General features: G+C 37.1%; 1 protein-coding gene across 1 annotated transcript; it reads left to right on the forward strand.

Annotated features, from left to right (window-relative positions):
* The first annotated feature begins 5387 nt into the window (after positions 1-5387).
* LOC113314094 (protein LURP-one-related 8-like) lies at positions 5388-6752 on the forward strand. The gene is made up of 2 exons (XM_026562861.1): positions 5388-5766; positions 5857-6752. The coding sequence occupies exons 1-2, from the start codon at positions 5521-5523 to the stop codon at positions 6235-6237; spliced, it is 627 nt and encodes a 208-aa protein (XP_026418646.1). The 5' UTR covers positions 5388-5520; the 3' UTR covers positions 6238-6752.
* Positions 6753-22904: the final 16152 nt, after the last annotated feature.

The following is a 22904-nucleotide window of genomic DNA, read 5'->3' on the forward strand; positions in this document are numbered from 1 at the left end:
GACAGATAAGTTCAAGTCTTCACATACCTTTTTGTCGATAAGTTCCACCGGTTCCTTGAGTAGTTCTTCTACTTGTATGATGAATCGCGATGAAGTCCTTGAGCTCAACTACACTTTCTATCCTAGTCCGAGACTTAGCTATAATAGACTAGAAACTAAGACTTATAGTTTTGATCACTAACATTGACAAACATGCTTGATATAGCAACGAATGCGAGTTCGACCGAGCAATTCTCTAACAGATACTACAATTTGAAAACCTTGATCGTTCTCTTTGTGACCCCATCCAAGTATTTATTGATATCATTGACCCTATCTCTCACCACTGGAGACACTACCAGCTAAATAACCTCCCTCATGTAGCATATCAACACATCATAAGCATCCACCTTTCTATGGACAACACCCCATACAAAATCATATGACCACATTCAAAATCCGTAAAATATACCACTGCCACCGGATACAAATGTTTAACACAATTGGATAACCATTCTCACCTCAACCTCTTCCAACCACCAAGTTCTTGTGGACCTTACCGTGTCCACCAAAAATTCATTTTTTCTACCGACCTTCTTTATCCTTACCACATCAATCTCACTAACTCCAATCTCTTCCCACGCTGCAATGCTGAGAAGGAATCAGCTGACCACATTTTCCTTCACTGTCTGATAAAGGTTTCTACCTGGCACAACCTACTGTCTAGCCTATCAACTAACCAAACCACCAACCACAAACCTCCATTTTCCCTAAACCCCCGAACAACCATTTCTCTGATGCTGCAGAAAAATGCCCATAAATCTTCAATTACAGCATTCCCTTTTCTCTTTTCGCTCTGGACAACCGGAAATGAGCTCATTTTCAGAGAAAGCCATACACCGCCTGAAGACATTTTGTCGGAAGCTTTAAGTCAACAACAAGAATTTGAGTGGACTAAAAGCAAGCGCCCGTCGTTAGTCCCCGGGAACAACCTATCAGTATTCCAACAGGCAACATCCGTGCTAATCAACTATATTGGTAGGCTGGTCCATTCTAGATAGAGACTGGATAAAAATCAACACTGATGGAGCTGCTAGATAAGGGTCAGATCACGTTTCATTTGCAGGGATTCAGATGCGAGAACTGTGATGGCCTTAGCACAACCGCTGGGAGTAACCACTGCGCTATCAGCTGAAACTTAGGCCACTCTAATAGCAACCAAAACTGCAACAGAAAGACAATTGTCAAAATTCCAATTTGAAACGGACTACGAAAATGTAATGCGCTTCATAAAATCTTCCGTGGAACCGCCATGGTGCATTGCAAGAATGCTTGCTGAAATTAAGAAGAGAATGCAACAAATTCCTCACTGCGATATACAACACAACTATAGAGAAGGAAACCAAGCAGCCAATGGATTAAAAACTACGCAACGAATGGATACTAATCAGGAAACCTCTCGACAACAATCTAGGACCATGCAACCACACCTTTTCTTAACCAGATTGTACGAAATGATTTCATGGGTACTAAATTCCCACGTGTAATCGCCTTTTAATTTTTCTAATTCATCTCATGCTCAAAAAAAAAGAAGAGGTATTTTAGTACTTATGCTATTTGTAGATGTCACTGTGGTACAGTGGTAAAATTGTTGAGTGATGATACCAGCAATCTGAGTTCGAAACTCGTCAGCATCGGGATGAGGAGTTTTTCACTCTTTTTTCCTAGCTACCTGGACGTGTAGGTGGTAAACCTCTTTGAGGTTTAAAGTTAAACTTTAATATAATTTTTGACCTTTAACTGACAGAAAGTTACACGTGTTAGCATAGTCAACATGGGTCCACATCCCAACTACTAAACTAGGCATATATTAGACCAAACACCGTTTCCCGACATAATTGAAATGCCAAATATCAAATAACCAGCGACCCAATTAGAAATGGGTGTCCTCTTCTAACCAGTAAAAATTATCTTCTTAAAATAAAATCGATTAAGGATTGACTTGCTTGACATCATCATATTCTTCATTTTTAAAGTTAAATACTTGGCTATAATCATCTCGTCCTCAGGACCTCAGGTTCCATCCATCTTTCATTTCATCATCACAAGTTAATGTAAATGTATCTGGGCTTAGTGTTATTGGACAGCGTATCCTTGATTTTGTCGAATAAGTGTGGAAACGCGTCCATTACAATTGGGAAACACTAAAAAAATCAATGAAGATGAGTTACTTTAATCTTTAATGTTAAGATAACTCAGAGATTTAGCCAATAGTCATCGAGATTTAGATTTAATCATACCATACGCGTAAGCAAATTCACTTGTTTTTATTCTCCGTGATTCTTAAAAAATTTGTATCCTATTCAATCCAATGGATTTTGCTTCAAAATAAAATAAAATCCAATGGATTCTTGTTAGAAAGATTTTCCTGTGAAATTTCCACGGATATGATACGATCAAAATCATAATCCACCATGGTCTACTAGGCGCGAGTGAGGTTTAGTCGAACATATACTCAGAAATTCGAAACCATATCCACCTCCACCTTAGCAAACGTTGTTATTATTGTTCACTTTCTCGGATTTTAGTTTATCCAACTTTGCTAGGCTTTTTCTTGCTTTTGCCTCCCAAATCTAATTCAATCACGCTCATTCATTTCCTCAAACTAAAATAGTACTGTATAATTAAGCTTTTGATATCAGACACAATCTTATTGCTAATGAAAAGCTGGCGTGATCTTTTCATAAGAGACATAGGTTGTGTTTGTATGCATTTTAAAAACACCTTCTTTCTTTTTTCTTTTTTCTTGAAAACGCATTTGCTAAGGTAGTTTTAGAAAACGTTTTCCATTTTTCTTTCCTTTTTTTGAAAACAGGAAAATGAAAACAACAAATAATCGTTTTCTGTGTTTTTTTTTCTTCTTCTTTTCAGAACAAAGTAAGAGCTTCCGAAAAGAATTGCATGTACAAGGATTGTTTTTATCATTATCTCGACGAGTCTTTACATTTAATTTAGTTTAGTTGATTTTTCATGATTTTCAAAACGGTTTTTAAATTTCCTACCAAATAGCTTTTAGAAAATGAAAACAAGGAAAAAGAGTATGTCAGTAGAAAACTATTTTTAAAAGTCGTACCAAACAGAACCTTAGGCTCTGGCAATGTTTTTTTCTTTTTCAAAACATACATACACTAATATGTTTTGATATTGGTGTTTGGTAAAATATATTATAAATATTTTTTATGCAAAGCATTTCCAAATTTCCAACTTTTAAAAGCCGAAGACAATGTGCTTTTAAAAGAACGCGAAATTGGGGATAAAAACCTATTTGGGGATAGAGGAAAAAGACAAAAACTGGATCCAAATATAAAATCAGGGTCACCCCTTATCTAATTATTTTTTTAAATCCTAATCTACCCCTCACTAATTAGGTTTAATGGTCAATAATAATTAGTAAAAATCTTAAGTATTTGTTAAATGATTAGTGTGTATTTGTATTTTGGTGAATAAGATGAGAGTAGAAAGATGGAAAACAATTTTGAGAGGGAACTTTTTTTGGTGAAAGTGGAGGACGATTGTGAAGAGAGAATTGCTGCTAATTAAGAGGTTGAAATATTTTTTTTTCTTCTTTGAATCCACCTTTGTTGCAGCTGAAATAGCTCGATGCCGGCATTGTATTCAACCGAGAAAACCATGCCGGCATTTGTTGGAAATTTTCATAAATGTTTACCACTATCCGGGGGGTCCGGGAAGGCGTAGCCCCAAAATTTTATGGTTTTGATCTTCAAAACCTAAATTTTTTGGTTTTAATCGGTCCACTTCCTGCACAGTCAGTTAATTCTCGAGCATGCCGGTACCTATGCCGGCATAGTATGTTGCTTAAATTTCTATGCTGGCACATGATGAAAAGTATCCAGGAAACTTCAATTTTTTTTCACTTGACTACCGGCATTGATAGATTTCTATCGAGTATGCCGGCATGCAGTTCCGACATTGAATGTTAGTTACCAAGTATGCCGACACCATTTTCCGGCTTAATCTTCATCAATTTCGGCATGATATTCATCACTTCCGGCGATGTAATTTTTTTTTATTTCCGACATGGTCTTCATCACTACCGGCATGCTCTTCATCTATGCCGGCATGGTCTTCATCACTACCGGCATGGTCTTCATCTATGTCGGCATTGGTCTTCATCACTTCCAGATGTCTTCATCACTTCCGGCATGGTCTCCATCACTTCCGGCATGGTATTCATCACTACCGACATGGTATTCATCACTACCGGCATGGTCCTCATCGCTTCCGAATGATAAAAAAAAAATCGTTTTCAAGGGAGTGGGGAAATGGGGAAAATTTAAAAGGGAAGAGAATTTGATAGGGAGTAGGGAAAATTTAGAGTTTGAAAGGGAATGGGGAAAACTCTAATTTGAAAGTGAGTGGGATAAATGGGGGATATGATTTTGTTTTTTTATTTTTATTTTGAGCAAAAGGTATTTTAATATTTTCATATCCAAAAATCACCCCTTAGCACACACCATGGGTCGGGGGAAGTAATCTATATCCCCCAATTTCGCGTTCTTTTAAAAACCACAAAATCATGGTCTCACCTAATTTTAGTGCTTGATTTATCTTTTCTATCACCATTTTATACTTATAAATGACAAAAACTTATACACAATCAATTTTTCATTTCTTATATTTTATTATTTAAAAATTAATTGCTATTAGTGTATTTAAAAAAAAATTATGGTTCCAAAATAAAAATGTTAAGGTATTGTTGGTGTGGTAAAAATACGAAAACTATCAAGTGAAGTAATATAGAACAAATAAAATAACCCTAAACACTCATCTAAACTGGAACAAAAGGAGTAACAAGCGGGCTTGTAATCTTTTTTCTTTTGAAACATGGATTTTATTTAACTAATTAAAGAACTGTTACACGAGTGTATATGATATTATATCCAAAAATTCATCAATTACAATTGGAGCGTAACCCCATGAATCTATAGTAACAAGACCAGCTTGATCAACAGTATTCGCATCAAAGATGCATCGAGGGAAGATGTTGAAGTTAAGGTCGGAAAACCTCCGACGAATGCCTTCCACAAGAAAACGGGCTTGTAATCTTGTGCGTCCATGATAAATTTCATAAAAGACAAAAAAAAATTATAAGCGATTGCCTTTCTTTTAAGCCCTTCAGCAGCGATCATGGTTGTGAGATCCTACGAATTGTTGTTTAATGTGAAGCTAAGAAAGTAATTAGTTCTTAATCACACGTGTCATCACCCTTCACTACAAGTTTATCCCTGGAGTCCTGGACCCTGCCCATCAGAATCTACCCTACAAGTAAACATACACAAATAGTTGTCTGATTAAAGGAAAGATCACACCACCACGCATCCCAAAACTACAAATACAAGCTGTTCCCACGACATAAATTTCAACCTCAAAATTCTTCTTCTACTTCACACTTCGCAGTACTTTTTCCTCCCTTAAACCGGTTGCATAATTTAACCTGAGACTTCAGACAGATTAAGAACCATGCCGAAGGTTTATCCAAACGAAACAGCAACGGAGCAAACAAAAACCCCCCAACATATTTCAGACAGGAAAGTGGAGGCATTAACAGTATGGAAAAAATCACTTCTCTTCAACAGTGACGGTTTTACAGTTTTTGATACAAAAGGAAATCTTGTTTTTCGTGTTGATAATTATCAATCCGGAAGTAAAAAGGAAATTGTTTTAATGAGCGGCACCGGAAAACCTCTTCTTACTATCCGTCGTAAGGTGAGCATAGTTTCAGTCATTTATTTGTTTCCAAGGGCCTTTTACTCATGATTTATTAATGGCGCCTAACTTTTTTTTGTGTGTTTACAGAGAACGAGTTTTGCAGATAATTGGATGGTGTTCGACGGGGAAACTGCAGTTAGTCCATTATTTCTGGTGAAGAAGCCCGTGAATTTCTTGGCTTCAAAGGACCTAGCACACGTGATATCATGTCAGAGTATCAACGGTTTAAATAAGAATTTGATGTATGAGATTACCGGGTCGTATGCACACCGGTGTGTGGCGGTATATGATAACAAGAAAAGACTTGTAGCTGAAATTCAAAGGAAAGAAGCTAAAGCAGGTGTAACATTTGGTGGTGATGTATTCAAGTTGACAGTACAACCCGAACTTGATCAGACAGTTGCGATGGCTCTTGTTATATTAATGGAACAAATGTTTGGATTGGGAAGATCAATCAGTTTACGGTAATCAATGAGGCAGTGGATGATGAATGGTTTGATGAGCTAGCAAAAGCCTGGAACCCCAAAAAGAGAAGTTATCCTGTTTTGGGCTGACGAGATGATACCGATGTCGAATTGTGTCGTGTCCCAGCACCTCAGAAAATTAAACACCCCTGCACGCAGGCTCAACTACAATTCCGAGGTTACTGCTCCTGAATCGCCAACCTGAAATGCTCAAAATGCTACAATGATCGCTTATGGACATGGATAATAGTGCAGCCTGAATGCCAATTCGCTAGGCATTGACAGCCCAAGCTAAACTAAATCTCTGAGTCGTCAAACATCAAAATATTTGATATGTACTCATTAAAGTATAAAATTAAATGTATATATCGTCATCTTGGCACTAAAAGGCAGATGGTGCCAACAACCAATGTATGTACCCTGTAAGTATTGTTTATGTCGAACTAATAAGGTTCAACATAATTTAATATATTTCTTGTGTCATTAGACTGTATATATAAAATTGTTTCTTTGTCTACACGATTCACGTTCATATTTTCATCGTATCTGGTAATAAAGTTTTCGGCTTTGACATATCTTTGAGCTTTAAATCTAAACCAAATTTTCAATAGGGTCCTTTATCATGTCTAGTTTGGTCATGAGTGTTAGCTCATCTGTAAATATCCGTCATCTTGGGTGTACATTTTTTTTTACCAATACAAGTTGGCAAGGACTCAAAAGTCCCATAACACTAAGCTGAAATTCGTCTTATTATTAGTAACTAGGATTTGGCCGAAATAAACCAATCACACTCTCAAATTCCATTTTAAAATGGACTACGATTTCTCCTTTTAGCCATACCCAAGAATTATGTGCCAAACAAGACGTGAGAAGTTTGAGGGACTAGTAGGTGCAGCTCAACCACCGCCCCATGATCACAGGTTTTAGGTGTGTGCGCTTCAAAATATCTTATGGTCGGTGGGGCAAGGTTGAAACTCTAAGATCGGGTCTTATGGAGATGCCCAATCTTTTCCCAAATGCCTTTACACATCAACATGGGAATATCCTAACTCTAGTGGTAATTTCCTATTTTGATGAAAAAACGGAGAATGGTTGGTCGTTTCTTAAAAAGTATGAAACGGATAATCATTATCCGTTCATCTATCTTGACCAGTCAACTTCCCCTTACCCGTGCAACTATTGCCCGTTCAGGAATAAGTTAAACAGGATTTTCGAGCAGCAGTAACATCTCCATTCCCTTCTGTTGTGTTGATGTAGGACATCTAGACCAAGTCACCCCCGTTTGAACATGATAGTCAAACATTATTCTATTTCTAGTATTGTTCCCTAATTTATGATTTCCCTATTCTAAAACTGTTCTAGAACTTAATAGTTTCCTAGTTTAGTATGATTTCCTTTTTCTAGTTTTACTACGTTTAGGAAATAGTGAAGCCTATATAAGAAGAGGCCTAGTCTTGTAGAATTTCTACACATTCAACATTATTATCTTATTTGATTTATCAAAGATATTTTATTTAGTTATTGTTCTCTAGTTTTCTTATAGCTTTTATGAATCTATTGATTTCACACTAGTTTTCACTGTCCTTTGGATCCTTGATCCAAGTTATTACGCTTCCGCTACGTTAAGTGGTACCAGAGCCTCGATTGAGAGCCTCCACTAACATGGGTGATAAGAAGATTGAAGAGTTAAAGACTAGTTTGAAGAAATACCTAGAAGCTGATGTGCAAGCAATGAGAATCAAACTAAAAACGGAGTTAACCACTGAGTTAACCACAATGATAAATGAACGTTTTGAAGATTTTAAATAGTGGTTTTCTACCAAGTTCATGGGACACGAAGGAAAGAAGGTAAACGAAGGAAAGAAGCTAATTGGAGAATTACCTAAAACCCAAGCTGAAATTGTCCATCTTCATACTTCTACCCCTCCCAACTCCACCACTCATCTTGAAACCCCTCCAGTCACTTCCCAACCTTCTCACAGCCATGATACTTCCAAAAATAAGTCATATTACCATCCATTATTCACTACCCAACTTACTCTTCCTGTCCACCTTACACAACCCCACAATTTGAATTTTTTGAAGATTTCAGCTCTTACTCTACTCCCCATAACTTAAACAAATCTTCTACAAAGCAGCAAGCAGTTGATGTTGAAGACTATGAGCCATATTATTATCCTCCACCACCGCGCCATCAGAGGAACATGGGAAATCCACAAACCTATCGCCCCCAAGGCTGATAAACTCCGTTTGATGGACTTCTACACATTGAAGATTTCTTAGATTGGTTGTGTACAGTTGATCGTTTCCTTTCTTATATGCGCATACCTGAAGATCAACAAGTAGAACTTGTTGCTTTCAAGCTTACAGGGCCATCCTCCTCATGGTGGGATCATCTTCAACTAGAAAGATCCAACCAAGGAATCGACAAGTTCAATCCTGGCTAGCCATGAAGCAGCTATTAAAGAAGAGGTTTCTGCCTCCGGATTACATGCAGACCTTATTCATCACTTTACAAAACTGTCGTCAAGGAAACCATTCAGTATAAGAATATGTGACTGAATTTTCGCGTTTATTGTCTTGGAATCAGCTGAATGAGACGGTTGATCAAACAATTGGACGTTTCATCAACGTAATTGATTGGAATATATAAGAAAGGTTAGCTACTCAACAATATACTTCTCTTCATGCTGTCATTAATAATGCTCTAAAAATAGAATCTTTCATGCTTTCTCCACAACCATACCCAAAAACCTCATCCTTTAGCCCTAGATAACCTCTATTTCAAAGTTTTCCCAATAGGCAACAACCATCTCCATACCAATCTCGTATTTCTCCTACTACCACTACCATCCAACTATCTTCTTCCCAAACCCCACCTGCCACGAAGGCTCCGCCACCTCCACCCCAACCTAATAATGCCCAACTCATTAGGTCAAGACCTCCAAACCCTTATGCCTACCCAACTGAAAACAAGTGTTATAAGTGTAAGCAACCAGGGAACATATCAAATCAATGTAGAAGTGGGCGTACATTAATGACCGAAGAAGAATCTGTTGTGTATGAGGAAGAAAATGAAGATGTTCATAGAAATATCGAAGATATACAAGCATATACAGAGGAAGGAGATGAAAGTGATTATGACTCTTATGTTATTCGAAATCTATTGTCCATTCCTCGTGTTGATTATCCAACCCGTAATCGTCTATTCCGCACTCAGTGTCGTGTGCAAGACAAGATATGTGATATGATCATTGACAGTGGAAGTTGTCAAAATATTGTTTCCTCTACTTTGGTGGTAAAGCTGCAATTATCTACTCATCCACATCCAAAACCATACTCCATTGGTTGGATTGATGATAACAACAAGAAGAATGTAGATTCTCAATGTTTCGTGTCATTTAAAATTGGAGCATATAACGAGACAGTGGTTTGTGATGTTGTGGATATTACTGCTTGCCACATATTACTTGGACACCCATGGCTATATGATGTAGATGTCACTTATCGAGGTAAAGCTAATACGTATTCGTTCATGTACAATGGTAGCAGAATCACATTGCAACCATATTACGCGAAACCTAAGCCAAGTCTACAACAATAAGAGACTACGATGTTGGTTTCCCCGGATATCTTAACAGATGCACAAGAATCAGGTATGATTTATGCCTTAGTTGTACAACCTTCTACTCATGATCTTCCTACAACTATTCCTACTCAAGTGAAGTATTTACTAGATGAGTTTGCATGTGTTTTACCATCTGATATGCCTGATTCTTTGCCACCTATGAGAAATATCCAACACCAAATAGATCTTATGCCTGGTGCAAGTTTACCTAACCTTCCCCACTACCGTATGAGCCCTAATGAGCACGATATACTTCGAGGTCAAGTGGATGAATTGCTGTCTAAAGGTTTCATACAACCTAGTTTGAGCCCTTGTGATGTTCCCTCCCTCCTTGTGCCTAAAAAGGATGGAACTTGGCGTATGTGTATCAATAGTAGAGCTGTTAACAAGATCACAATCCGTTATCGTTTTCCAATTCCAAGATTAGATGATATGCTTGATATGCTCTCCGGTGCCAAGATATTTTCGAAGATTGATCTTAAAAGAGGGTATCATCAAATCAGAATTCGACTTGGAGATGAATGGAAGACTGCATTTAAGACAAAGGATGGTCTCTTCGAGTGGCTTGTTATGCCATTTGGATTGTCTAATGCTCCAAGTACATTCATGAGGCTTATGAATCAATTTCTACAACCCTTCATTGGTATGTTTGTTGTGGTTTATTTCGATGATATCCTTATCTATTCGAAATCTGAAGAAGAACACCGTTCTCAGTTGTGGGCTGTTTTCAATGCTCTCAAAGAGAATGAATTATTTATCAATCTAAAGAAGTGTCAATTTTTCACTTCTAAGGTTCTGTTTTTGGGTTACGTTGTTTCTGCTGATGGTATTCAAGTAGATGATTCTAAAATCATAGCTATTCGTGATTGGCCTACTCCTAAGACAGCCTCCGAAGCTCGAAGTTTTCATGGTCTAGCTTCCTTTTACCGTCGATTTATAAGATATTTCGGCTCTATTGCATCCCCTATTACTGACAGTTGGAAGGATAAAAGGTTCGTATGGACGGATGAAGCTGAATCAAGCTTTCAATTACTCAAAGAAAGGCTTACTTCTGCTCTTATCCTTGCACTACCTGATTTCAACAAGCTTTTTGAAGTACATTCTGATGCTTCTATATTAGGAGTTGGTTCTGTTTTGTCACAAGAAGGTAAACCTATTGAATTTCTTAGTGAAAAAACTTACAGAAGCTCGTCAAAAGTGGTCTACTTATGAGTTAGAATTCTACGCGGTGATTCGTGCACTACGGAAATGGAGACATTATTTAATACACAAGGATTTTGTCTTGTATACTGATCACCAAGCCCTCAAGTATATTCAGAATCAATCACCATCCAACAGAATGCATGCTAGTTGGATTTCTACCTTACAAGAATATACTTTCTCTATTCAGCACAAGTCTGGTTTAAACAACGAAGTTGTTGATGCACTTAGCCGTTTCAATAATCATAGTGCTCGCGAGTTTCTCCTTGTTACCATCCGTGCTGAAGTGATTGCTTTTGACTCTCTTAAGGAATTGTATCCTACTAATCCCGAATTTTCATTACTATGGCAGAAGTGTTCTTCCAAGCAACAAGATATGGGCAATTTTGCTTTACATAACGGGTTTCTTTTCAAAGGTAGTCGTTTATGCATTCCTGATGGTTCCATTCGTGAACACCTTATTAAGGAGTTACATAGTAGTGGTCTTTCTGGCCATTTCGGGCGAGATAAGACTATATCTTTAGTCGAAGCTCGTTATTTTTGGAATTCTCTCAAAAAGGATGTCCATGATTTTGTGCGAAGTTGTATGATTTGTCAACGAAGTAAGGGTCATGCACAAAATACAGGATTATACATTCCTCTTCCAGTTCAAGATGCTCCTTGGGAAGATATATCAATGGATTTTGTGCTAGGTTTACCAAGAACCCAAAGAGCTCATGATTCTGTTTTTTTGGTTGTTGATCTCTTCTCAAAAATGGCAACATTTTATTCCTTGCAAGAATACTATGGATGTTGTGACTACGACAAATCTTTTCTTCCGTGAGATAATCCGTTTGCATGGTATTCCAAAGACCATTACTTCTGATCGAGACACTAAATTCTTAAGTTGGTTTTGAAAGACACTTTGGACTCGTCTCCAAACCAAACTACAGTTTAGTAGCACAGCTCACCCACAAACAGATGGGAAAACTGAAGTAGTAAACCGATCATTAGGGAATCTTATTCGTTGTTTATCTGGAGACAAGCCACAACAGTGGGATTTATCTCTTGCTCAAGCTGAATTTGCCTACAATTCAGTTCCTAATCGATCCACAGGTTATGCACCTTTTCAAATCGTTTATTCTAAGGTTCCTAACGACACATTGGATCTTGTCTCTTTACCATCAGTACCTAGTTCCAATGTTGCATCTGATTACATGATCGAGTCCCTACAAATGCTACATGATAAGGTCAAGAAAAACTTGGAAGCTGCTAATGCCAAGTATAAGCTAGATGCTAATCGTCGACGTTGTTTTCGGTCTTATGAAGTTGGTGATCTAGTTATGGTGTACTTAAGCAAGGATCATTTTCCTACTGGCACCTACAACAAGACGAAGTACAAGAAGATTGGCCCCATTCGCATTCTCAAGAAGATCATCGACAATGCTTACGTTGTTGACCTCCCAGCTCATATGAATATCTCGTCCACATTCAACGTTAAGGATATCTTTCCTCAGGCGATGAGCTTTCTCTTCCAACACCGAACTTGAGGACGAGTTGTTTTCAAGAAGGAGTGCCTGATGTAGGAAATCTAGACCAAGTCACCCCCGTTTGAACATGATAGTCAAAACTTATTCTATTTCTATTATTGTTCCCTAATTTATGATTTCCCTATTCTAAAACTGTTCTAGAACTTAATAGTTTCCTAGTTTAGCATGATTTCCTTTTTCTAGTTTTACTACGTTTAGGAAATAGTGAAGCCTATATAAGAAGAGGCCTAGTCTTGTAGAATTTCTACACATTCAACATTATTATCTTATTTGATTTATCAAAGATATTTTATTTAGTTATTGTTCTCTAGTTTTCTTATAGCTTTTGTGAATCTATTGATTTCACACTAGTTTTCACTATCTTTTGGATCCTTGATCCAAGTTATTACGCTTCCGCTATGTTATGTGTCTTTATGAACCTCTGAATTATCGATTTCTCCACTCCCTTCTCGTTGTCTCTTCAAATTCAAACACAAACCATTGTTTCAATTGCACCAGATCCCCTTTCTCATCTCTAATTTCAATGAAACCCTAAGTTCCTGATCTCTACAACCTTCCTGAATTCAAATTTATCATCTCAATTTTGTTCTTCTTTCTTCTTCTGAACTGACATCCATGGCCTTAGGTCTCTCCATTTTGTTACAGCACCTTCAGGAATAGAGCGGAATGATGACGAATAAACGATTGTTGCTGTCATGGTTTAGATCTGTGAATGAATTTAAAGACATGGGTTTGGAGCAGAACTGTTGCTGGTGATGATGGAAGAGTGATGGTGTTGAATAAAGAACATAAAGGGGTTTTGCTCATAAATTCTCTTGATGCCAAATTCTGGTTTTCATCTCTTCAATCCTTTAGCTGGTGAATGTCTTGCTGGTGTTCTTTCTACACCGATCAATTCTCTTAATTGCGTAGTTTGATTGATGATTAAAGATTTTTATAAGCCTCCAATTGAGTAAATGAAAACAATTCTGGATTGTTCATGAACTCACTGTTTCCATGGTCGCAAAAGATTTGATTAGAGGGAGCCAAAAAAATCAGTAATAAATGTCAAGAAACGGAAGATGGTTATCCGGGTTTTCCATAGAAAACGGTTAATCATTGTTCGTTTTTCACTTTTTGAGAACGGAAGATCGTTGCCCGTCTTCAGAGTCTTGTCGCTGGGATTCCCAGAAACCAGGGAAGGCTAGCGGGAAGAGGGGATTTAGGTGACGGTTTTTTTGTTTGGGAAGACCTTGGGCATGCCCATAAGACCCAGTCTAAACCCCCACCAAATTCAAAGTTGAATCACTGAACATGAGTACGACTACTGTATGAGTAAAAGAAGATGATGACTAACCTGCGCCAAATTTGTGATTTAGGTAAGCATGTTCTCTGCCATTTTTAAAGTTCGAGAAAACATATGTAAAGAAAAAACATTTGTAAATTGTGTTTAAAATTTTTCTTTTGTATATTTTCCCATGCAACACCCTGTTATGAACATCCTAGTAAAATCAAGCGAAGGTAAGTTTAAAACAATGTTTGAAAATTTATGCTCTACGTTCCTGTCAAAATATAATCCGCTTTGAGATATCAAACCTCATTATTCATAATTTTTAATTTTTACCGTTAATTTTCAAAATAGCAAATGATGATATTATACGCTTTAAATTGTGCTATTTTCGGTGTGAATGTAGAGCATTATAAATGGAACATATTACCAACTCTTAGATTTGAATTCACTATTATTTTGTTTTATAAAAAATAAATTAATTAATGTTAAAATTGTGAAACAATGTGAGAATAACCACGGCAACTGATCCCCTATAAGAGAATGTGCTATGAGTCCCTTTCAAAATTGAGTAAGGAGAGGGTGATAGAGTTCTTTTCCCACCGTTGGATAATGTGTTAAATAGAGAGGTTGGAATAAAAAATGTGTGAAATGGGGGACATATAAAGTGCCTCTCAACCCTATAAAAAATGTTTTTCCTGAAATATATGTTTTTATTAGTGGTTATCAATGTTGAGCGGCAAAAGAAGTTCCGCTAGCTCCACCAAGCGTTATTGTTTTTGCCGCTTATTGCATACTACTCCATCTGATCAAGTATGTCATTGAATTTAGCAGGTAGGGGGATGTTCTACCCCAATAGTGGGAAAAAGTTTGTTCAATGATGAAGTAGCGTTTTGCTCCCCATAACTATTGATGTATAAAAATTGTTTTTCCTGAAATATATGTTTTTATTTTTGTTTTTATTAGTGGTATCAATGTTGAGCGGCAAAAGAAATTCCGCTAGCTCCACCAAGCATTATTGTTTTTGCCGCTTATCACATACTACTCCATCTGATCAAGTATGTCATTGAGTTTAGCGGGAAAGGGGATGTTCTACCCCAATAGTGGGAAAAAGTTTGTTTAATGATGAAGTGGCGTTTTGCCCATAACTATTGTTTTTACGAAAATACCTCCACCAGATAAAAACAGAGTTGTGTTGCTGAATGATTGATCTTTTGTAACACTTACTAAGAGTAAGAATAAGAATATGAAGCGAAACTATGTTTTCTCCCACTTTATTTGGATTTTAGAAAGGCCGAAAGCCGAACTAATATTCACATGTGAAGTATCCAACTATTCTTTGTTTTGATTTTATCTTAAACTCATCTCCTTGAATTTTCTTTTATAACGAAGGGTTAGCTAGGAACTCGTAACTAGGGATTATAGTTCGTCCATAATATTGAGTTTGAAGGGGTAAACGATCTTGAAGCAATTCATGGTGGTTAGACCGTTCACCATCTAACTTCCTGTCATATTATCTTGTAACTGATTTATAAGAATTTGGAGTGACTTTGCTTCTTCTCCTTGTTGAGTTCTGAAGAATGCATCTGCCTTACCTTTATCGGCTCGTTGTGCATGAATTATGGTACATTAAGACGACTTGAGAAATATCATGATGGAGCCATTAGCAACCGTCCACGGCAACAACTTCTGCTTGTAATCTCTCAGCTGGGATGTAGAATTCTAAGAGTTTTCATAAGAGAATTGTGTCATGGTACCTTACCTTATGTGCGCACGACACTCATATGAGATGATTTTTCTCCATTAATGGTGACACTCAATCTTCGTTACCACATGTTGAATTAAGCAGCATTCAGGGATTTGTTTGAGTTCTTTCAATAATTTAGGAATGCAAGTTTTCTGCCTTAATGTCGGTGGATTTAGATTATGTTAAAGTGAATGCTCTGGTTGAATCCATGTGCATTGGTATGTCAATTCTGTTGCCAGATTCAGATACCAAAACCATTTATTGATTTGTAGCCTACTAAATCTGCTTCAATCAAGACTAGATTAGGTGGTAGAACTCTTAGGATTATCAAAGTTACTATTGAAGACTCAAGATCACACGAGGACATCATTTGAAAAGCTTCATCTAAAGTTAGTAACGGTGACTGATTATCCTTTTAGATTCTTTTCCTTTCTATCTATCCATTTGTCATAGCAAAGTCAAATACCTTAGTAACTATTGAATTGCAAATAAGTATTGAACCAATCGGGCAAATTTCTATGAACTTTGCGCGTTTGAGTTCATGAACCTAAATAGTGATTTCACGGAGCCACACAACGTAGGAAGTTCCTGAACTCCATATATAATACCCAAATTTTTCTTATAACGGATACTCATGTGTCATTGCACGAGATGAAGCTTCATATTAATCTTGTGTTGCATGCTCTGGGATACGTCACTTTTTATAATGGCGCATCAGCTTGAATCTATGATGCATCCTTAGTACACGTGATGCGCATTTTGTCTCAGTATTCATCATTTGCCAATGGTGCGTACTTTGTGGTACGTTGCTGGATAGGATAAATACATCAACTCGAACATGTGATGCTTGCAAAAGTGGTGTATCATCTAAGGAATATTGATGGTACGGCATTATTATGCTTGTCAGTTACTAAAAGATGCAACATTCCTCTATGTTTCTTACCTAAGAAAGCATTAATAATGCTCGTTTCATCTAATACTGCACCAAAATGGAATTGGGTGGTCATGGGTGTCATTTTTCTCCCAAAATTCCAAGTGTTTAAAATGTGAATAAGACTACGGTGCATTCCGCAAGTTGGAAATTGGCTAAGAACGATGTATGCGTCTTATGCATTTACTTGGATGTCGTATGTCACAAAAATGTATTAGGACTCGATGCATGACATTGAACTCCACAATTCATAATTCTAAAAAATTTCAACAAGATATATATAAGGAGGAGGTGTTGAGTGAAGGGGAAATGTATCTATAAGCTACAAATCTTATACAATAGAGCATATTTGATGCGAAAGCATCATTATTCCATGTTGCTTATTCGAGGAAGCTTCATGATGCGTTGGCCTGATTGTTGATGTGTTGCATACTGAGAATGTATCACTTTTATGCACTACGAAGAAAAGGTGCATGTTGCACCAATTTGCATATCATGAACAAGAGGATGAATAGTTGCAAACTAAGTGCCATCAATGATTATACATCCCCTGCGAAAGTCTGTTGGCCTATACACATTAGGATTTGCTTGGCCTTTTGCCTTGCAACACGAGTTAGCTTTAGTTGTTAGTTCCGAAATTGATGAATTACGGTCCGTGCTAGATCCATTCATGGTACGTGTTGGGTACGTAGGAATCCGAAATACACTATATTTGTGGTCTAGTAGTTTGTTTCTCATACCGTTTGTAGGATCAGAATTTTGCAATGACAATGTTTCAGCGAAGTTATCAATGACACAGCATAACAGCGTCGCAGAACAGTTTCAGAAATGATAGAATAAATGACGTCATCTAAGGTCACGAGAAAGATGTGATAGTCTTGCGAAGATTAGAGAGTTTGCGAAATTAACATCTGTAAGGTTGCGAGAATGTCGCAAACCATACCCGAAAATAAAGGACAGATTAGCTGTCACCCACTATGTATTTCCCTATAAATAGTCGTTCGAGTTATAAAGAGAAGAGGGATCTTTTTGAGTAAGAAACAAGTAAATAAGAGAGACAAAGTTCAGAGTAGAGATCATTCTTGGCTTCTTTATCTTTCTTGTAAGAACATTCAAAGTTTAATCAATAAAATTAAGAACATAAACCTAAAAATGAGCTGATCAACAATGAAATCTAATGAGGGGTGTAGTGTAGGATTTCCTGCAACTACATAGTGACGCTAGAAACAGGGAGGAGTTGAAGATTATTCTAGAAAAAAGCTAAAGATTGATATTGAGATTTGTGAAAATTTAAAGTGATTGATTAAGAATTTTTCATAATTTCTTGCAATACTGTTAGCATTGAAGAAATGGCTAGAAGAAGAAATACATCCGAACAACCGACTACTATTAGAAGAAGTAAAAGAATTGCTGGAAGAGAAAGAAGTGAAACGGGAGAATCTACTAGAATGAGAAATAGTAGGGAAAATCAAATTCAACCGACAATTCAACAAACACTAGTTCAAGAGAGGAATACAGATTATGACAGGGTGGGCATACACACTTGGCGATCAAATTCAGCAGAAGAAATAAAAGAAGAGCAACAAAACAGAAATCACAGACAGGAAGAGAGAAATCAAGAAGCAGATGAAGGAATAATTCATGGAGGTGAGGAAATTGGAGCATGAGAAACATTGAGACGAAGAATACATGAAGAAAGAAGAGCTGAGGCAGAAGAACGTGCAAATTTAACAAGGCAAAATCACGAATTAAGGATGGAGAATATAAGACTACAGAATAGAAGATCGAGAAGTATTACAAAATCATATTCAAGATCGACTAGAAGAGAAATGAGGCGAAATTCACCCACAATCAATGCTGGAAACAATATTCAAGAAGAAATATCAAATCCTAATGAAGAATATCGCGAAAATAGAGAAAGAAATGATGATCGTTACATTCCACAAAATGAAACTTTTGATGATGGGCAAATTGGAGGAAATCAAGAGAACGGGCAAATCAGGACAAAATAACCAAGATGGCGAAGGAAATCAAGAGGAAGGAAGAAGAATTTTACATGTGAGAGAAACTCAAAGAAATCAACAGACAATTGAAGAAGAAATTGAAAGACATATGCTGAACAAGCACGTTTAATCTGCGAACGTGAAAGATTGAGAGCGGAAATGGAAGAACAAGAGCTTCAGGAGACAATTCGCCAGAACAATCATGACAATCGAGAAAGAAGGCGTATACAAAACCGGAATAACGATAATCTCAATGAGGAGTATGATAGAGTAAAGAGAATGGCTGAAAGACAGCGAATTGAATTGATAAGAAATGAACAAAATTATGGAGGGGAAAATGAAAGCATCATCATTTGCGAATTCAAGATAGAGATGAGGAAGAGAATCGCAGAAGAAGACGAGATGAGGATAATGAAGAAGAGACAAAATTTCGCAAGAGAAGATAGACGTGAACGCAGAAGAAGAGAAGCAAAATTAAAGAGACCAATGGTCAAGATTCAGGTGTAAATAAACAAATCTTGAAAGAATTAGAAGAAATGAGAGGAATGCTAAATAACAGAGGAGAAGTAGGTAGAAGACAATTGGATGAAGCAATAGAAGAAGCTGCGAAAACTCCATTTACAAGGGAAGTACAATTAGGAGGAATACCACCGAAATGCAATTTGCCCGCATTAACCAGCATTTTGATGGAACAACTTGTGCAATTCAACACATTAAAGCTTATGTGAGGTGCATGTTACAATGGGAAAATCATGATGCGGTATTGTGCAAATATTTCGCATCCAGCTTAACAGGAGAAGCGTTAAAATGGTTTGAAGGTTTACCAAAGAATACAATAACCTCCTTCAATCATTTGCAGACTACATTCTTGGGAGCATATATAAGTAATAATTCCTCACGACCTGGTATAGAAGATGTGTTTGGATTAAAACAAAGGATTGGCGAAAGTTTGAAACACTTGACTAAAAGATGGAGAACTATGTGTAGCGAAATGGCTGGCCGTGTAGATGAGAGATATCTCATATTATCATTTATCAATGCTATTTGCAACAAACCTATTGTATGTCCAAATTTTCAGAGTCAAGAATACGATTACAATGACTGAATTGCGAGAACTTCAAGAAGAATACATTGCTTAGAGGAAAGCAAAATGAAATGGAATCATATCCAGTTGCGAACACCAGCTCACAAACAGCGAATGCAAGCTTATTACCCAAGCTAATAAACACAGTGGCGAATACTTCGCAAGTACAACAAGAAAAGGTGACAAGTAACAATCAGCAGAAATTGGTAGCTATGGGGAGCCGAGATCAAGAAGAGTATGAAAGAGAAAGAAATTTCTACAATCGTGGAGGAAATAACAAGATTCAAAGACTCGATCAACCGCAAGAAACTTATGGAGGTCAAAGACCAAACTTTAATAGAGGACAAGGAGGTCACAAGGTAATATGGGAAGAAATCAAGATGCCACCTCTAAATGCAAGTGTGGAGAAGATATGGGAAGCTATAATTTGATGGAGAATATACCAACACCATGGAACATGGGAACGGAACCACCTCCAAACCACAGAAGTCATGAATTTTGTTCTTATCATCATTTTCATGGACATACCACAAACGATTGCAGAAATGTAAAGAGAATTATTTTGAGAATGATAGATCAAGGAAAACTAAACGACTTTCTGGTAGGGCATCCGCAATCTCAACCATTACCACCGCCAGAACATCACAAAGTGAATACGATGAAAAAGAAAGAAACATTCTTCATAGAAGTTGGTGCAAAAGCAAAAAATCTATTCTGTCACTCTATCGTACATTCATATAAGACAATTGAAGATTTTCATGATAATGTTTTGAGTAGAGTGTTCGCAAGAGATAATAATGGAAGAGAAATTATGAATATTGCGAAAATCTCGCCACTAGAGGAATGGCAGAAACAGATCATTTCTTTTACGCAGAAGAAATTCCCGAAGGAGAAGAGGTGCATGACAATCCATTGGTAATAAAATTAGAAATTAATCCAAAACCGAAAGAAGATGAGGATGATGAAGCTGAAGATTCATGGGCAATCAATAGAATTCTAGTCGATACTGGAAGCTCTGTGAACATCTTATTTTATCATACTTATAAAACCATGGGTGGAAGAGATGATGATCTTATACCATCAACATATAAGATATATGGTTTTAATGGTACTGCTAACAAGCCTAAAGGGGAGGTTACTATGAATTCCATTGAAGGGAATATCTTCTGAAATCTCATTCTGTGTCGTTGATGTAGAATCACCCTACAATGCATTAATTGGTCGACCTTGGCTACATGGGATTCTAGGTGTAGCTTCAACTTTCCACCAATGCATCAAATTCCCTCACCCCAATGGTGTAGGAATCATAAAGGGAGATTGGGTTGAAGGAAAGAGATGTTACGAAACTGAGATAGAATCTTGCGAAGGAAGAGCAAACAAGAAGGAAAACTGGCGACACAAAATCAAAGATGTACAAAGAAGTGAGAGGTTGATGGTGGATACAATCGAAAAAAGGAGAAGAGATGTTGCGAAATTAATGCTAGCTCAGAATAAAAAGGATGAACATACCACTACCAAGGAAGCAGTAGTAGCAGAAAATAATAAAGAAGCAGAGGATGGCAAAGGTAATAAAAACAAGAAATGTATGAATGATTAAGTTGTTGCGATAATCTAGCAATAACTAAAATTCTCAAAAATACATTTGATTGAACAACAAAATTGAGATTGTGAAATTCATATACAATATAATGATTTGCGAGACTCTCGCAGAGATAATGAGTTTTACAGAAAATAATCAGAGAAGAATGACAAAAGAGAAAGAGGCGAACCTTTATGGCGTACACCCTAGTTCGTGAATACAATTTCGCAAGAGGCAAATATAAGACCTAAAGTACGTCATATAAGGGGGTACCTATTGCATGATTAAGGGGAAAGGCTACACCGCCACCGGAACCTGAGTCATGGAGATTTGGGGTCAATGAAGCCCATCCGGGAGAGGCACCTTGGATTCTCAACTTAAGCATATGACTTAGGTTGGGCGACTAAGGTAATAAGGACTCTCCCAAGGAGTGCAGATCTGATCAAGGCGCCGAGGTACACGGTTGAGTCAAGAGTGTCGGGGGCGTTTGAAGCGTCCTTGCCATTCTTGACAAGTCTTGGCTCATACTGCACTCGGCCTGAAGAAAACCCCACTTAGGGTGCAGTCTCGTAACCATAAGCCATATAGGTAAAAGGGATAAGAGGCTGCGAAAACAACTGGTTGTTGTTAAGACTGGATGGGAGGATCTAACCTTGTATGGTAGAAGTAAGCCTCCTTGAAGGGGCAACCATGGGGGAGATAAGGGAGACACCCTTCATTAGGGAGATGATAAGTGTCTTTAGACACAAATTTCATAAGGCTTTTTATTCGCAAGGATATTAAGGCTTGTCATATTTTTGCAACAATCCTGAAGAGGCAATAATACAAAAGAAAAATATAAGACGAGATCAATGGGTTTTCGCATGAAAGTGCGAAGACGTCCTGCGATTTCGTCGCAATACGGCAATGTCATGGGAATTTATTTTCGCAAGAATATTTAGGCCTGTCATATTGTCGCAACATTCCTGAAGAGGCCATAATACATAAGAAAAAGTTAAGGCAAGATCAATGGGTTTTTTCATGAAAGTGCAAGGACGTCCTGCGATTTTGTCGCAATGACAAGAGGTGGCATAATAAGACCTTTAATTAGGAAGGAAAAATAAGACCCCACAGGAATGAGATTTTGAAAAGAAACAAAATTCATTTCGCAAAAGGTTGCGAAATTATACAATAAGAAATTTTTTATGCAATATCTCATATGGATTCAAATAACAGAGGCAAGTATGGGAATGTATGAAATTAGAAAATGTTATTTGTCTCCATATGAGAGATTTACTCAAAAATTCAAGAATAAATGATTATATTGATTAACTGTATTGCAAAGAAGAATTGTTTTAATTTACGCAGGTCAAAATGAAAGAAACACAAATATACAGAAAGAAGAAATAAATGTACAAGTATTACAAAGAATCAAAGAAAGAAGTAAAGACTATTTCTTGGATAATCCTTCATTATCTTCATCAGATTTGTTTCCTTCTTCATCTGCAACAGAATCTTCATCACCATCGGAACTTCCATCACTATCAGATTCTTCATCCTCAGCTTCACTATCAGAGATAATCAAACTGGGAGTATTCTGTGGGATTTTTTCTAAAAGACAAGGATAATCAGAATGTGGGATATTATGATCATCACAAACCATTTGGATGATTGTGAAAATGCATAGCGTCATTCTTAAAATTTGCAATGGTGATCTTGATTTG

This window comes from Papaver somniferum, chromosome 9, assembly GCF_003573695.1.
Source record: "Papaver somniferum cultivar HN1 chromosome 9, ASM357369v1, whole genome shotgun sequence".
Classification (NCBI taxonomy): domain Eukaryota; kingdom Viridiplantae; phylum Streptophyta; class Magnoliopsida; order Ranunculales; family Papaveraceae; genus Papaver; species Papaver somniferum.